Below are 18,420 nucleotides of genomic sequence, written 5' to 3'. Positions count from 1 at the left end.
CTGCCTCTCACACTGTACAGCTCCACTTCTCATGGTGCTATTGTGGCCTTCAGCAGCTTCACAACTATTTCCACTGCTTGAGTTTGGTACAGAATTACGGCTGGCTACCACCTTCTTTTCTTTGGGGAAAGTTCTGAAAATGTTCTCTAGAAGTTACAAGTAGTTATCTATAGATACCTTCATCTGAGTGTAATGAGGGGCAGATGTTCATTTGTCTTAAGAGATTCTTCTATTTCATTTATATGTTGTTTTCTCAAGCCAACACAAAAATTACAAATATCTCAATATGTTTGGATTTGCGGGCCATACCTGCCAGCAGTTAGAGACAGTTAGAACAATATGCAGTAGTGCTTGAGGTAAACAGGAGTTCAAAGGGAGTTTCATGAAATTTTAAGCACTGGTGAGGACTTGCAGCAAAAATCTGTGGATCTTGTAACGAGGGAATCAGTTCTTCAGTGTTAGCTAGAAGAGTCCATTAGGAAGAGCATTGTAATACCGGTTTGGGGTTTTTTCCTTCTTCTCTGACAACTCTTGAACACACCTTGTATCAATTTCTTTGACTTTTATTCTGCAGTTTATAGTAAGAGAACTTGAGAGTCGGAAGAGTTACCAGGATTTCTTTGTTCTTCTTTTATTTCTTTTTTTTTTCTTAACAACTCAGAACATTCTGGTATATTAAAAAAAAAGCGGGGGCCAGCTGTCCCTCCTGAAGTCATGCCATCTACGTCATCTTTCTGGCTGGGACTTCTGTCCTCTTTTTCCTGTCCAGGCAAATCCTCTGTAGAGAAAGAAATATGTCTTTCTGCCTTGGAATCAAACCACATCAAATGGAAGATCTGATAGATAGCCCTTTCTGTTTCTTAATGCCTTTATCTCTTCCATGATTCTTCATATTTTAAAGAAGAGTGATTATTTTTTTTTTTTTTTTTTTAAAAGCTGGAAGTTTCCTTCTTCCAAACAGTTTCTCAGTTGAAAGCTTGAGCCAATGATTAACAGAAAACGAAGCAGAGCTGTTTCAGTTCTCCCCTTTCCAAGGCAGAAGAACGTAAATCAGAAAATGCAGTTTCTATTTTATATAAACATATCTATCTATATGAAAAAAAAGTTGTCTAAGGATTTTGTACCATACTGCAGTGAAAACATGCTATAAATAGTTTCCCTATAACTTGGTAACACTTTTGTGTCTGAAAAATTTTTATGTTTTCTTGTCATTTTGGTGGAAACTTCAGAAATTATTACAGAGTTTTGGTTTTGTTTTGTTTTTGTTTGTTTGTTTGTTTTTGTTTTTGCCAAGCCTTCTAATTGTTTCCTTATCCTTTTCACTTGATCAGTAACTTCAGGTTGTTGAGGGTGTAGGTCAGGAAATCTCCTTCCCAAGACAGCACTCAACAAAGAGTTATTTACATTTCTAAATAGGTACTAAATTCTTCTGAAGTTTTCTGTTTTTCATAAATAGATATAATAGGCTTATTAACAGATAATATAGGTATATTAAGCACCTATATTAAGATACTGAACACTGTAAAGTATTCGGCAGTGTCAGAAACTGTGGAACAAAATATCTGAGGCTACTGAATAAAGGTCTATATTCTTCTGTTGCTTTGTCCAAGAAAAGCGATTTGTTGTACAGTGGTGAATAATCTGCATTATTAAAAGTGTCCTATTCCTGCCAGGTGCTAGGTGCCCTTCGTTTCCTTTTGAAGGCAAAAGGGATTCAACATGTTGCAGCTCAGGCCGTGCTGAATACTAATGTATTGATATCTGGTAGATCATTAGTATTTATTTGTAAAATGGAAGCAAAATCAGTTTTGACCTTTAGAGCTAAGTCAAAAGGTTAATTCATGTTCATTTTTAATTTGGTGCATTAATTGCTCCCTTTCCTAATTGTGTGTTGGACAATAGTTTCTGTTAATTTCAGAGGTAAATCAAACTGTAGGTGGTGCTTTGCATTCATAATTTTGTTGTTTGTTTTACTTACAAGTGAATTCCAAATCACTGAATGTGTCCTCATGGGTTCTGTTTAAAAAAAAAAAAAAAAAAAAACCAACACCAAAAATCAGTTTTCTGATTTCCCCCCCATCCCCCCCCCCCTCAGTGCATGCATTCTGCCTAAAACTAGTGGGATGTGATGTACTTTATGATACACAGAGGATAAAAATAAGTTTATGTATTTTTCAGTTACTCAAGTATTAGTATTCTTGGCAGCTCTGAATAAGGGGAAAAAAATGACAGTGTGAAATTAATAGCTGTTTTTGTTTCCGTTGCAGCTACACTGTACACATCCTGCATTTTGTTGGGTATATTCCTCAACAGCAGTGTACCAATATTCTTTGAGCTCTTTGTGGAGACAGTCTACCCTGTTCCAGAAGGAATTACCTGTGGAGTTGTCACCTTTTTGAGTAATGTTTTTATGGGAGTGCTTTTGTTTTTCCTCACATTTTACCACACAGGTAAGAAATATAAGCTACTTTGAAAATATCATTCTCTATTAAGACATACCCTTGTCAGTAAAGGGAAGATTTGCACATATGATTTCTGTTAATAATTAAATATTTGAGTCCCCTTATGTAGTGGCAAGGGAGAAGAACTTTATATGCATGATAATAAAATGAAATGCTTTAGTGCAAGACGCATATAGTCATATTCTACTTAGAATTTGCTGTAGCCAGAAACCATCAAGATACACACTGTTGTCATATTTTTATAAAGACCAGGGTGATGTGACCATTAATAATCTTTGTATCTGTGGGTGTTCAGAACCACAGTAAAGCTAATCCAGTCTCATGCTTCGGAGTATAACTGTGTCACCCGGGAGGGGCAGACCAGAAATGCCCTGTTTATGGTCAGCTCTGTTCAGTGGGTTGGACGTACCATTGCAGGGGAGAGAGTGTCTCTTTGATCACTGCTCAGATGAAATATTCATTCCTTTAGATAATCCAGTGGTGTAATCAGCCATAACAGTGTTTTGCTTGATATTTTCATCAAATTCTTCAGCATTTCTCATCTCTTGAGTGTTACCTGCTTCTTTATAACTCATAATCGTAACTTTTAACTTGCTATTTAGTAGACTGTAATACATTATTACTCTAAGCTGTAAAATAAGAACCCATCTTGCTTTCAAAGGGAAGTGGCCTATGCAGATTTTTGGTTTGTATTTTGTTGTTGTGGTAAACGTTTGCTTCATGATGCAAAATTTGTAAAGCAATATTTTACTTTTGCTTTGAAAGCATTAGAAATTGATAGCTCTTATATATTTTCATGAGTGCATGTAGTTCTTAAGATAGTGTGTTTTATAACCAAGAGGAGACTGACAAATTTCAGAATGAATTGTGCTTGAAATTATCAAGGTTGCAGCCTGGGGCGCACTGTCAGTGTGGTTTGTGTGTCTTACTGCCAGGGAATCACAAGCAGGTTGACAGCCCCGTTCCAAATTATGGTCTGAGAACTCAAACCGAGAGAAATTATTTTATTTTTTTTTAATACTGACATTGAACTGCTTCATTGTAAAATCTGAATTCCATCCCTGCTAGCATCGGGTGCCGCAATATTTAGTCTTTACATTTTAAAGAATGCTTTTATGATTAATATTAGTTGGTGTGAACTCTGTTCACATAGACTATTATTGCCAACATTTACACCTGAGCTGAAAAGGTTACAAAGAATATTCTGAGAATTTTTTCAGCATTTTTCAGAGTAACCATCCAGTTTTTGGAATTTATTTATAATTGAGAGTGGGGATACAGTATCTCACTTCTGACTGAAGAATTATGATAAAATAAACTCATTCCTGCATAAGTAGGGTATTTGGGGCCATTTTTTGTCACGAGTATTTTTTCCCCTAGCAAGTATCAGTAAGTGCAGGTAAGGATGAACATGAAATTAGTATATCCATACACTTGGAATGTTTTCTCTATTTCTTTAAAGGAAGAAAAAAAAAAAAAAAAAAGGTAATTTGAGCTTGGGACGATCCATTTTCCATGATGCCATTTCACAGATGATCGAAAGTACAAGGGTGCATGTGGTCACTGGAGGGGGCTTAATGCCAGTGGGTGCTATTAGCTCCTTTGATTAAAAAAATCTTTTAGAAGGTAGATAATGATCTTACTTTGTCTTTCATTTGATTCAGATACATCCTCTAATGGCATTTAAGAACCTTACAGATAAACAAAAACTCACTCAAATCCATCTTGCTCCCTCAGTCTCTCTTAGGCCAAATAATTTTTAGGATTTTTAATTCTGATTTCTCTCTTCTTCACCTCATACTGTGCTATTATGAAGTCTGTGAAAGAGCCAAGCCCTGGAATCTTTCCAGTGCAGTGAAGATTTTGGTCCTGCAAGCACGGTGGAGGTGTAAACCTTTCTAAAGCTCAGCCTTGGTGCTAGTGCGGTGCCCTGAGACCCAGAGCCGCAGCTGCAGGATGTGATTTCTTTCATCTTGTCTGCAGGGACTTCCAAGGGAAAACCAAAAGCAAATCGATCTGCAGCTTCACATGATCGATGCATTAGTGTGCATCAACAGTGCTGTCACAAATTCTGGATTACAAAAGACATGAAGAATTTACAAGTTAAATTTGGTCTTTTAGGATATTTGGATTAAAGTCTGTTTAATTCAATTAAGCAAGAGTATTATAAGGAAAGTAATAGCAAAGCCTTTGCCTGTTGACCGTTGGCATCGCATAACATGGTCTTCTCCAAGCCTAGAAAAATTTTACTAAGGTTTTAATAAGATTACTGTGTAAACAAATCTGGAGGGTTTTTGGTGGATGAGGGAGGGTGTTGTTGAAGGTTACTGGTTTTGGAAGGTTGATGCTTTATGACTTTTGTCCTTTGCATTGTGTAATATAAATTCTGCTTTTTCTTTTAGCAATATAAGTTACAGATTCAAGAAAGTAGCACTGCTGCAGGCCTTGTGGGGGAGTTTAGATTCTGTAAAAATAAATTAATAATAATAATAATAGAAACTTAAAAGAAAAAATAAAACACCATCTCCAGTAAAATTAATGTTTCTTCAGTAAATTGACAGATTTAAAAAAAAGGAAATTGTGGTGCAGTTGTTTAACAAAAAAAAAATGAATAAAACTGCTAATTAGTAGTCAAATATCAGATGATAGGGTTTCTTGAATGTGGAACACAAGCTTTTAAGAGCAGTGTGTTATGCCTAACAGCTAAGAAGAGGCTTCTGAGGAGCTGTTTGTGCAACTAGTTTTAAATTGAATTGATTGTACTACTCATGAGTTTCTTCTAAGGAATTGGTTTTCGCTCCTTGCACTGTATAAGAGGTTTGATTCAAAAATCAAATCCTGCTGCTTCTTACGCTTTTAATTTGGTTTAGTTTTCAATCCATAGAAATCGAAGAACTAATGAGTAGAGTCTTCAGAAGTGGTTTATTCTCCATTAGCAATGATAGGTTTTGATATTTTTCCCCATTCTCTCCAGTGACAGGTTGAATTAGGAGGATTAACGTTAGCTAGAGGCACTGGTATTTATATATATATGTATGTATAAACGTTAAATATATATAAGGTGTCCATGGAGAAGTCTCATAGACCGTGTTACCCATCTATCAATGGAGAGCTGTCAGGATTTTGTTCAGAACACTGCAATTTCCTTCAAACCCTCCATCAATCAAAGTTTTGGTCTCTACACATGGAACGTGTTGGATAACCACGGTTGGGTCTATTTTCTGCTTTACAGAGTTTTCCTGGTTCAACTGGTGCCTGCCAGGGTCGTGTCTGCTCAGCCTGCTCCTCATCCTGTGCTTCCGTGAGTCCTACGACAGACTCTATCTCGATGTCGTCGTCTCCGTGTGATAACACCGGACTGGTGAGGGGTTGGAAGAGACTGGAAGTCAGCTTTGCAGTCTGCACGTCTGCCTGGGTTTGCACAGCTGAACAGTGGGAAAACGAAGAAATTACAAGACTTAATCATGGCTTTATTAGAGAGGGTGAGGGACAGGCTGTTCTTACATTCAAGACCAGCTTGATTTGTGATAAATGTGGAACTTGAGTGGTGATAATGATGCCGAAATGCACGAAGAATATATCTGATATGCAGGTCCCAGTGCCAGAGCTGGGGCTCTCTATTTAAAAGGCTGTTGATGTAGCAGTGAGATGTACAGTTGTGTGTGTGTGTGTGTGTGTGTGTGTGTGTGCCGACTGATGGTTATACACACAGGGGTACCAGTAATCTTCAGAGTCTTCTATCAGAATAGAAATAGTGAATAACCTTAACAAAATTCAAAAAAAAAGATAAAAGAAAAAAAAATCTTCTTTTTAAAGATCTCTCTTTTAAATTGCTAGTCATTTATATAGTGATTGTCCGTTAAACAGTTAAACGAAAACGATTTGGTGCTTGTACACTACACGTACATTCTAATAAAGTGATTTCTGATAGAAGACACTGGTACCAGGGTTGTAGCCATACTAAATATCCTAAACAATCCTTGCAGTGTTGTTAGAGGTGTTTGCTATCACCCTGGAGCACATAGAAATGATAGCTTTAGCTGCCACTGAAACCCAACTTGCACCCACAGTCACCTCTGAAACACCACCGTGGTTCTGTATCTCCTGGATACGGAGCATCTGTGGTATCTCAGAAGTTGACTGGAAAGTCATTCTTGGTAAATGTTGCTGTTTTAAAGGCCACCACTGTGTCACCTTTTCATCCCCCCGTCTCCGGTACTGCCTTTTTTACTGTGAAGACCTGTTCGTGCCACCGAATACTGTGGGTGTGGATGTCAGAATCCCACTAGTTCTCTTCTGGTACTCTAAGGTGTGCATGGTTTTTAGGACTAAGGTTGCCTAAACAATATTGTTTGTTAACCCAAGTCTTTAAAATCACTGTTTCCTAAAAAAGTATTTCTGGTAGGTGAGGTGCCCTGATGGCGAAATGACAATGAGTCTGACAATGAAAAATAACTCATGAGTTTTGGCATAGTGTGGGAAATACAATGTCAGCTCTTTTTATCAGTACTAATCTCTGGTCATTCTGGCCATTACTTGAACATAAATATTAAAGACACTTTGAATAGTTTTTTAACTCAATTTTAAACCTGCTAATAATTTCTTAATTATATTATTAGATATCCGTTCAGCATCATTTACACTATTTCCATGTGTATGTTCTGTGCTTTGTGTTAGGGGTTGGGGTGGGGTGTGTGTGGGTGGGTGTGTGTGCATATTTATATCTATGTATACACAAATAAAACTTATATATATATATCTTTTATATATAAGTTATGTAAGGGTGTGTGTTTACATAGGTTTATTTTAAGTAATCATGTCTCTGGATGGTGGTATACCACTGTTTGCAACTAAACCAGTCACTGCTGTGAATGGAAACGTGTACATACACTGTCTGCGACATGAATTGTTTTCAGGGGGTCAGTGATTTCCCACCGTAGCGGTTTCATCGCCGGGGGCGCGTGCACGTGTCGGAGGAGGCTGGTGTGCAGGGTTCTGCATCCGTAGAAGTCGGAATCAAACGCGCTCTGCTCCTGCGTGGGGCTGACCCCTGCCCCCCTGGGGTGACACCGGCACCGTAAGCTCACTCAAATAGTCCCTGACCCGAGCGCGACCCTCCAGACACGGATCCATTCCTTCTGTCTGCGGTCCTTTTGCAGAGAGAATATGCCGCTAGTACCTTTAACTCAGGAGTGTATCTGTGCAGTAAAATAAAACTAGCTGTTCCCTGCTTTTATGTTTTCAGAGCAATGGATGTATTTACGGTAGTAACAGAAAATTGACTTAGCTCATTACCTATATCAGCTACTAAATGATCTTTTCTGTCTTGAAGCAGGTTCTTTTTAGAAAAGGAGCTAACCTACATTGGGATAACTAAATCGATCTTAACCAGCGCGTTTGGATTTGCTGGCATCATCCTCTTACTGTTTTTCAGATGAACGGTATTAACTGTCCAACTTCTTTTTACTATGTTTTAGTGCCTGGAATAGTTTCAGTATCCAGTAGCTGCTGCTACCTATTGTCTTCTGAAACCAAGGATCGCTTGCCAAGAGTCTGATTGGAGTTGCATTGTCATGGCAGAACTGCAAGCTTGGATGGCTCTTCAGAGCTTTGCTTCTGCAATTTACTGTAGCTATATTAAGATTAAAATTGCACAGCTCGAGCACTGTCCCGAGTGACAGCGATTCCTAATCCTTTCACTGTCCTGACTATTTTAAGATGGAGAAGCACTTCAGGCAGTATTCAGACTGTAACCTATTCTGCCTCTGTTCCAGAAAGCATTGAACAATTCAAAATATTTGTCAGTGCTGCCAGACGTACTCTCTCTATACAGTCAGGGGAGAAGAGTGAACATCTTGTTTTAAACCCCGTTGCCTGTTTTTCTGAGTTGGTGTGAATTGCTCACTGCTCTCCTGAACTTTGATGCTTCGGTAAAAGTTTCCACGTCTGTCTTTGTCACTGTAATGTGTGGTCTTAATTACAGACCTCGATGCCTCTGCACCAAAATAGAGATGTTATCCAGGGCCGAGCGGCACAGCAGGGCTCTGATGAAGACCTGTGCTGGGGTTGCAGGCACCGTTCTGCAGTTGGGGCTCCACCAGAGCTCCCCGCGAGTCCGATGGAAATCTGCCTGAGTGAAAACCGAAGGATTGCTCCCAAATTACTTCAGGTTGTGCAGGACGCTGCTGCATTCCACACCCACAGTGTTCAGGCTTTAGGATTTTATTACATTAGCAAGTCTGGCTCAGGACGGAGGTGAGGATTGCAAATGTGCTTGCCGAGATCTCTGAAAAATACTTTATCACCATCTGTGCCCAGCAGCAGCATCCTTCTGAGGAAGAGCAGTCCATTTCATGTCAGTAACCCAGCTCAAGCTGTGGGAATATTTCTTAGGTAAGGGTTATCACTAGGTCCACCCTTGTTTGGATTTACCAGGGATCCGAGCTGTCAAGATAACCGCACTTTATTGGAAGTTAGAGTTTGAGACCACAGGGAGAGCCCTAAGCAGCGCTGATGCAATTAGCAGTAGTGTAGAGCAGGCTCAAACCAGTTAATATTTCTCTTATTAATTAGTGAAAGTTCTAAGTCTCTCTATCTTTTGAGTCAGTAACAACGGGGGTTTTTATCTAAATGAGGCATTACCTTGCACAGCCGCAGAGTAGCCGATGTTGGCCGCTGCTTGGCCTGTGACTTGCCAGCAGAGGAAGGTGCCCTGGGAAATCACAATATTAGCTTTTCTTCGTGGCCTGTGAGTTCACAGCCCTGAAGAACATTTTTTGCCAGCACTGCAGAGCTCCTTGACGCACAAGTACTTGTGCTGTTTTATATTGAAAATGCCAGGACGGATGGTCTGTAGTGACCGCTCTCTCTTAGTATTTCTTCTTTTTAAGTATGGGCTGCTCCTCAGGTTTCTGCTTGGCTCGGTAACAACTCAGCTCAGCTTCCAGTGCTGCTGGCTTTTCTCCTTACGAGCTGCGGAGCTGTGCTGGCTTTCATGCTGCTAATGGGGAAGCTCAGGGTTAGTAGACGTCGGTTTCACTTACGGCCCTGCTTACTGTCTCTCGTCACTGCTGTTACCCATTAATTTCCTTTCCATTCCTTTGCCTTCCCGTGTAGCTGCCCGCTCCCCTGAGTTGGAGATATGGAGAAGACCTTCCGTGCTCCCCAGCTAATTTTAGAGGGATGAGTTGGCCAACCATGTAATTAATACACATAAAAATAGTGATTTTTAGAAAATCCTGAAAGCTGGAAGAAAGTGCAAACCCGAAGGATTTTGCACATATGTAAGCAGATAGTCTGTTATGAGCAGACCATAATTTGCCTGAAACTTAAAATTTTAGCTCCCACACTTAGAGAGGCCAAGCTGACAGGCAGCATGCGTGTTAGGTGTCCAGGTTCACAGCATCACAGAGATACTCCCAACGATCTGACAGCTGAAATGAACAGGAGTGCGATGTCTTTAACCTTGGAGTGGGTTGGAAAACCCCAGGCTGTGTCAGTGTTTGCAGTGGCAACTTGGAGGAGCACCAGGCTGATGGATTGAGTTAAGAGGGTGGGGGGGTGGGGGGGTGTCCAGAGGGCATTGAACACTGAAATACTGCATTGAGATGATCAAATCCGTATAAAATTTGAAGTTTTGTGGTGACAGGGATGTTAATGCCTGGCTTGTTCTACAGTAAACTTAGCAAGTGACTGCGTAGCCTTACACGGCAATATAACCAAGCTGAATTGATTGATATGCATATATTGGCTTTTACTAGAAAGGGAAGTGCTATTTAGTTGTAAGGATTGACTGAAATATGAATGGGAATTACACAGTTTGCACAGTGGATATAACTGTCCTGTAATGCTATGACAGCAAGCTTTTAATTGTTCATCTTCATATCGTCTATATACAATTATTAATAAGAGTTTATGACAAAGGCATTTTTATTTTTCATTAGTTGGGGGGGGGGGGCAGTTCTTTTAGACTAAGTGTGGATCATTGTAATGACTTGGCAAGACAACAACTGCTGCACTGGTATGAAAGCATATATGAATATTTGGTGTCGATTTGGTGTTTGATGTTGGTGCTGCCATCCTCAGTGTTGTTAATGCCCCAGGCCTGAGGAGCAGGGGCGTGTGTGCGGGGAGGCAGCGGGGCTTCTGGATGCACAGTTGTGCAAGGGTAGATGCTGACCCTGCCGAAATGAACAAGAACATTGTCATCCGTGGGTCCCAGCATCGGGGCTGGGAGGAGGAGGGGAGCACGGGTAGGGGGGGAAAGCTGCCTCGTGGCTGCTGCCTCCCTTCCGAGAGAGAGACAGACCCCAGGCTTGCTGCTTCACCTGCGAGAGATCACCAGTATCAGCACAGGCTTCCTTCATTTCCCTGCAGCCATTACAGCTGCGAGGTGGGTTGTAGGTGGCACAGGAATATCTGCCGTGCTTCCTCCAGGAGTGTCATCTCAGACAGTGGAAAAGAGTTGCCGCAGAGCAGGCTGCAGCCCCAGTAAAGGCAGAAGATGGTGTCAATCTGCTTATAATTTTTGCACGTTGTGTTTCAAGACAGATGAAACTAATAAATAGAGGAAGAAATGTAACTCTGTCCAAAGTTTTGACAAGCAAAAGCAAATATTTGCACAGATGTGCTGGCTGCTGCCTTTTACTTGGGATTGCAGTGTGTTTGGAGCAATTTGTGCCTGGGCCGGGGGGCAAAGCGGGAGCAGGGAAGCTCTGCAGCCAGGGTGCTCAGAAGGCGTGATGTTGCGGGGCACCTGGGTTATTTGCACAGGAGGGATGTCTTCTGCAGCTCGATTTTAGCAGAGTCTAATTTTTAACTTCTTCAAGGATGAGGTTCTGACCTATGTTTTACATTCGTGGCATGATTTGTGCCGCAGGAACAGCTATGGCTGTGGCACGTGGCGTAGAGGCACTGGTTTTCCAAGGTGTGGCAGAGAAGGCAGGTGAGACTTGCTCTGCAATAACAGCTTTTCCTTCCACGGTCTCCCTCCCCACTGTCTTCCCCCATGTGATTTCTCCACTTGATGTATCTGGACAGACTCGCTGCCCTCACTTTGTATCACTACATGAAGAAAATACCGTGAGCAAAACCTTTTTGTCTTTATGGAGAGCTGTTCTCTTTAGGCTCGGGCCACTTCTCCAATCTTAGTCCATCTGTTTGGAAAAGCCAAAAAAACCCCAATCTCATGTTTTCCCTTGCAGAGGGGATGTGTGACGCCGGGACGGGGCGAGAGCCTGGGTGCTGTGCTTGCTCAGTCACAGAGCTGCTCGGGGGCTTGGGGAAGGGATGCTCGTGCGTGGGGTGCCTCGCTCTCCCCACCTGCAGAAAGGGAGGGGGGATGCCCCATGTCCCTCCCCAGGCAGGGACACGCTGCGGTCGGGGCTGGGAAGTGCTTTGGGATCCTGTGAGGGACGGGGGCTGGGGCAGAGCGTGGGAGGTGCCCCGTTCATCAGGCTGTGTGTCCTCAGTCTTGAGGCTTCTGCGGGGAGCACAGACCCCGGCCTTCTCTGCCAGGCTGGCGTAATCCATAAGGCGTGGGCAGCAGGTACTTGTATGGAGAGAAAACCCCTCTGGCAGGACAGGTTGCACTCAGAAACCAGCGGGAAACGATGATGTTTAGGGAAGGGGTGCTCAGAGGGCTTCTCTGCCCGGGGCAGTCAGGGGGGTCCAGTGCCCCCCGGGCTGTATCTGCCTCTGGACGCCCTGGATGCGCAATCAAAGCCACAACACAAACAGAGTTGGGTCCCTCACCCCGGCCCCTGCCCACCCCGACCTTCCTGCTGCCCCCCATCACCTGGGCTGAGTGAGCCCAGCAGAGCTGCAGGGTGTCCCCACGGGCGGCTGGCCACCAGCTGCTGCTCCCCCTCCCCCCGGGACAACGACGGGTTTTCCAGATATATTTATTTTCTCTGTCTGTGATAACTGCTAGATTAAAATCTCTTTTTCCCTTACCAAGTTTAATGCCTTCTGCTGTGCATTTTAGAAACAAATACTTGATAAGGTGGAAAAAAACAGCTTTTAATTATGTCACACACCTAACGGGGTTTTTTGAACTGCGTGAACGTACGGAGAAGGAAGAGAGTTTTACATGTTAGAGAGCATCTTTGTAAACTATCCTCAACCTGTAATACTGTTCAATTTTACTGGAGTTTGTATGCATTTTACTTTTGTAATTTTTTAAATGATTTGATAAAATTTTATTTTAGGGCAAATTCTACTTTTTGTATGCGATATTCCAATGTGATGTATTTTTATTTTTAAGAAAATAATGTTGAAACTACTATATAATTGTCAACGTAACACATCCACTGTGTCATTTCTTTTTAAAACTGGAATCTGACCATGAAGTGCGTGTTACTGGTTGTTGCACATTAAAGAGGTTACTCAGATGTGTTGCCATCACTGTTCATTAATTTCAAAAAAATAGATAGGAATAATATATTTCTGCTATAATATCACTATAAACCACTGCAGATACTTCTACGAAATGAGGATTGCTTAGTCTAAATGAATGTAGCCTCACTCAAAGCCCAGCCCAGCCAACAGAAAGGTTTCCATCGCTCTCGGTGAGGATTTAGGGTGGGAGTCTGGCACTGCTGTTGGACAGAGGGACGCAGGGGGTGGGCTGGGGCTCCCAGCAGGTGGGACGGAGGGAGGGAGATGAAGGTGCTGGCAGCAGTGCCGGCCCCCACTGCCCCACCACACCGCCCCGACTTTGATTTCACACCCTGCCTCATCCAGGCTCACGGCTCGGGATGCTGCAAGCCAGTTGATTTTGCTGGTTCCCACCACTAATGTCTCTGTTCAGGCTTTTGGAAAGGAGACCCTTCGTAATAACCTTCCTTGTGGTTATTCTTCATTTCACTGAAATGGACCAAACCTGGGATCGTGTTTATTTTCTAGGACCAGCTCTTCAGTAACTCCCTGACTACTTACCAGGACAAGTTTAAAATAGCCTCACATCCTATTAGTGCTGGGAAGAAATCTGTCAACTCTTGTATCATGGAATATCTGGGCCCCACTATTCTTAGCAACAGTCTCTTTCCAGGCTATATATGGCAGCTTAAGGCTCCTCTAATGACACAGTTCCTGGTCATATTTATCTTTGCAGTGTTAGGGAAATCTCCGTCCTCGGGGGGACGAGAGCTGATCCATCCCCCATCTCAGATCCCTGCCGCAGTTTTGTGTGTTGGTGAGCCCTTTATGCTCATCCTTTGTCAAAGAGATTTTTTTAACTGGTTTCTATTTTATCTTTGCTGTTGTTGAAATCTGCCACCTCCCTGGCATATAAATGACATTTATTCTCTCTTTCCCGATCGGCACATCCTTGCTGGGTGCTGGCTGGTGGCTCCCTCTCCTCTCGGACCACTCTGGACAGACGGGCTCTGTGGGAGCAGCTGGGCTGGGGGCCAGGCTGGGTGCAGGCACTCGGCGGCGTGCCCAGATGTGCCCAGATGTGGGGGAGCCACTCACAGATCCCTCGTGTCTAATGGCCATGGGACCAGCAGAGTCTGGGTGAAGAAGCCGAGGCCACTTGTCGGTCTGAGGTTACAGGTGTTTTGGCACCGCCGGGCTGCAGCCCAGCGCCGGGGGCTGCTGCCGCCGGGGCAGAGCAGCAGCCGCCCCGCTCACGGGTGGGCCTGGCTTTACTCTCCCACCCGGGGTCGCGAGGGCTGAGTGGCTGCGGGGCTTCACCCGCTCCGGGAGCACAGGTTGGGCTGCTGCCAGGCAGTTCCATCGGGAACCCAGGCATTAGCCTTTACCTGACACGTGCTGCTGACGTTACTCTGCGCCCACTGCCATACGAACACAAACTTGCAACCAGGGGAATTTTTCTTTTTTTTTTTTTTTTTTTTTGCTACAACTTGGGCTTAAGCAGGCAGAGGGGAAGCCCCAGAGCGTGCACCATGCCAGGGCTCCTCACACAAGCTGCCAGGAGCAGCACACTCTCCTCTCCTGGTTTGGGCCAGTCACCCAGTGAAGTCATCCTTGGATAAGGGCTACAAAAACCACCTTAACTCTTCAGGACCCACACCAGCACAGGAGCATGGCCCCATGGCGGTGGGGCAGCCCCGGGTTGTCCTGGATCCTCAGCAGGAGGCTCTGCAGCAGGTCCCATGGCTGCAGCGAGGTTTATTTTTGGGAGCTTTCTGCTTTGCTCCAAACCTGCAGGCAGGTCCCGGGGCTGGAGCACAGCCTCATACAGAAATGACTTCAACTGCGACTGAAGTGCAGAAAAGACCTTTTTGAGAGAGATTTTCAGAATAGGTCTTAGCCTATGCTGAAGCATTGTCGCTTGTCCTACCTTCTACACTTAAAAGACAATTTTATCTTGGCTGGGGCAGGACTGCGGGTCTCTGGGCTGGTGCACAGGAGTGATGCTCAGAGCGAGGTTTGTCTCTTCCAGCGCCACGGGAGTGATGGATCAGCAGAAGGCAGCAGCAATTGCCGGGAGGCTTTCAGGCAGAAAGCAAGGGTCTTGCTCGTGGGTAGGCTGATGTAAGTCAGCATGTAAATTGGGTGCAACATAAAAATAATATCAGCCGAGCTGCTATGAAGAAATCTATGAACAAAAAAATGTTGTTGCTAAGAAATGTGAAAACAGAAAACAATAATGTGGCTCCTGCCAGGGTAATAAAAGTGTATCAGCATTATGCCTGCTCTCTCCTACAGATTGCTTGCTCGTGACAGTAAATTAAGTACTGCAAAAATGGGTACAGTTTTCTTTGTGGCCATTGATGCTTCACATCATGGAAATATCAAATGTGTCTGATGGCTGTTCATTACCCTGCGCTTGAGAGGGGAGCAATACATTGCTGGCTCCATTATTTCCACGACAGCAAGGAAATGACTACGGGAGGTTTAAAAATGGAAGCGTACAGCAAGGTTAGATCTATTGACCCTCGACAGCCTGTTGCTGTTCACTGTGGTTGATGCTAACCCCTGTCTGGGAGACACCATACTGTCGCCAGAGTGATGGAAAACTAGGACTATGTTTTCCTTCCAGATAATTGCAGGTTCATAAACTGTAAAGTTTGACCTTGAAAATCTCCAGAAAGCTTATTTTGAAGCATGACAGTGGTACAGCACAGCTCCTCAGTGAGTAAAAACCTTTGCCCCACAGCCAGATGAAGCTCCAAGTGTTTGCTGGATCCCAAATCTTCTTCAGTTGGCGCAAAGAACCAATGAGTTATGTCTGTCATGTTCTGTAGAGATACACACCATGGAATTGGTGGGTGGATGTGGCTGGTGTACAGCACGCAAATGTTTCCTTCTGGTCTTTACAGTTTTAAAATGAGAGCAAGCTAATTTTACATCTGCCATGAGGTGATCAACGTAGGGTCAGGCACAACAAAAAAAGGGTGATATAAACCTGCACTACCAGCAAAAGCAGAAAAAAGGCAAGCGTCTACCCAGCTGCCGTCAGCCCCTCACGAGCCAGCTCCAGATTTTTATCTCAGCAAACAAAATCACCTCAGCCTGAGTCAATCCTTTCTCCAGAGGAAAACAGTTTGGTTTGGGGAAATCGTAAGCAGATTGAAGGGTTGAAATCTGACCAAAGATGGTCTGTGTGCAGGGGTGTCTTGGGGCAGGGGCTGATGTTTTCCTCTCATAGCCTGATCCTCGCAATTTCTGACATTGTAAGGAATTTATTGTCTGGCCTTACCTCACATGCTGGGAAGGGCAGGTAGGTGGGTGGGTGGGGGACTGTGTGTGTGTGTCTGTGTGTGTGTGTGTGTATGTGTGTGGTGGGATTGTGTTGGGATTAATTATTTATTTATTTATTTATTTATTTTGGAAGCAAGCTTGGACAGCGCTGAACTCTGCCACCTTCTTGATTAATATGCACATCAGCTTTTTTAAACAGAAAGTGCAATGACAACTCCACAAGTGGCCTTTTTATGAATGAACAAAACAAACTATGTCAAAACACATTTCAACCATTAGCAAAACAGCATTTTTTAATGACTCGCCAAAGCTTTTGGTAACTGAGCTGTGTGTTTGAGAACATGTGGTCTCTCGGCTCTATGTTCAAGGGGAAAAAAACCCACACATGATGCCACCGGAGGCTTTTGCTTTTGCAGGAGAGTGTTAACTGTCACGTGCATTGAGTTTGCTCCGTGCTGAGCTCCGCACCGCGGTGGCTGCGCTGAGCTGATTTCAGCTCATTCAGACACTGTCCCCAAGCTGGGGACTGTCCCCGTGCCCAGCCACAGCAGCGCAGACACGTGCTCTTACAGCTCAGCAAAATGCCTACACGGGTGGAGGGAAATGCAGGAGTCGGAGCCAGGGCTTGTGATCACGTCATGATGGGGGACTGGGGGCTGCTGGTGGGCCTGAGGCACCAGTGGGGCTGGGGACACGGGTGGGGGTGCTGGGCATGGCAGTAGAGACCCACCTGGGGCTTTTTCTCATTGCCACAGCCTGACTGCTATCCAAAGAGAGTGTCTGCACGATGCTCTGCCCAGCCACCACTCCATGAGGATCATGTACGAGAAGAGTCGAAAGCTTTGCTAAAAAATCAGCCTACAGGGTATTTCTCATTTCTGCGCTATCTGCAGGACGTGGTGCCTGTTCAGAGGAGGAAATTAACTTGGTCTGACACAACTTGCTGTTGATAACGCCGTGGTGCTCATACACAGCTGCTCAGCTCCTCTGCGGCGGTTACAGCGCGTTCACCCGAATCCCTGCTCCGGCATTTTCACAAGCACTGACATTAACTGGGCCAGGCTACACTTCCCTCTCTCTCCTCTCCTCCATAACGGTGAGTGCTGGCTGTGCCCTTGCCCAGAAAAGTGCCCCACCATCCACGGACATTTCCAGCCCTTGAGAAAGAAGAAAGCACCAGCAAAAGGGCTTCATACGGAGGGACAGGGCTAGGACAAGTTTGCCACTGCAACATCTGGCACGGGGCATCCCTAAAGCATTTACTGCAGGGAGCTGGGAGGAAACATGTAGACATGAATCACAAGGAACCGCCTGCCTTTTCCTTTTCCTCCTTTTCTTATACTCACCCCCCCAGCGCTGCTGGGGGCAGGCTGGAGGGGGCCGGTGGTGCTCCGGCAGTCGCTGTGGTCCCCGCCAAAGCTCCGCGCCCCGGCCCCACCTTTGCCCACTCTGCCGTGGGCGCTCCCCAGCAAAGCCCGTGGGCAGCCCACCCCCCCGCAGCCCACCCTCAGCCTCCAGCGTGAGGAAAAGCCAAAGGGGAATCTGCAAGGTAGCAAAGCTTTTGCTGGTTACTACACACGGTTAAGAATTAAAGAGGGAAAAGGGTACAGCTGGGATATGTACTGAAGGTGAGAGAACAAAATGCACTGGGGGTACAGATGAAACTGTTGTGTTAATGAATCAAATTAGCAGTTAGAAAAAAAAATGTTGTGGTAGACAGATTTTAAGGAAATAGGTTCCAACATAATACTTTGCTCCAATTGCGCACAGAGGTGTCTTGATACAAAACAAAACCATTCAGAAATGACCTCCCTGTGTTATCGTGCACACTAACTGGGGAAAAAAAAAAAATCCATCTTATTCACAGCAAGTTTGTTTTTACTGATCTTATGCCTCTCAATTACTTTTTAATGGTCTGCATTGAAAAGAAATTCCTGTATGCACACTTGAGAATATGAAAACACCCAAATGATAGCTTATGATTTAGTAGGATTAAAGTATTATGTATGCAGGTATAGCACGTTTCAGGTTATTAGTAATCCAATCTATTTTTTACGACATTATGGTGTAATTTTCTGTATGAAACTTCAATATAAGTCTTGAGCTGTATCGGAACATAAACTAAAATGTTCCTGACTCTGTCACTTTTCATGGTCTTTACTTTGATTAATAAATGCAACAAGAGCTATAACATTCTTCAATACGAGGCTACAATCATCCTTCAATCAAAACGTGTCCCTCAGCTTTTTATAACTTTTCGCATCAGTATGTAGGGCCTGAGGAGGAG

The 18,420-nt window shown here is 44.0% G+C and overlaps 1 protein-coding gene across 1 annotated transcript in view; it reads left to right on the top strand.

The window, feature by feature from the left end:
• The window catches only part of SLC49A4 (solute carrier family 49 member 4), a 72,501-nt gene extending 59,648 nt beyond the window's left edge, over positions 1-12,853 (top strand). Inside the window, exons 8-9 of the mRNA XM_033003458.2 lie at positions 2,268-2,450; positions 5,695-12,853. Of these exons, the coding sequence (XP_032859349.2) occupies positions 2,268-2,450; positions 5,695-5,810 (299 nt within the window). The 3' untranslated portion in view covers positions 5,811-12,853. The remainder of the gene's footprint in view (positions 1-2,267; positions 2,451-5,694) is intronic.
• Positions 12,854-18,420: the final 5,567 nt, after the last annotated feature.

This window comes from Tyto alba, unplaced genomic scaffold, assembly GCF_018691265.1.
Source record: "Tyto alba isolate M040663 unplaced genomic scaffold, T.alba_DEE_v4.0 Super-Scaffold_7, whole genome shotgun sequence".
NCBI lineage: Eukaryota > Metazoa > Chordata > Aves > Strigiformes > Tytonidae > Tyto > Tyto alba.
The sequence above is the reverse complement of the archived record's forward strand: the minus strand, read 5'-3'. Positions and strand labels throughout refer to the sequence as shown.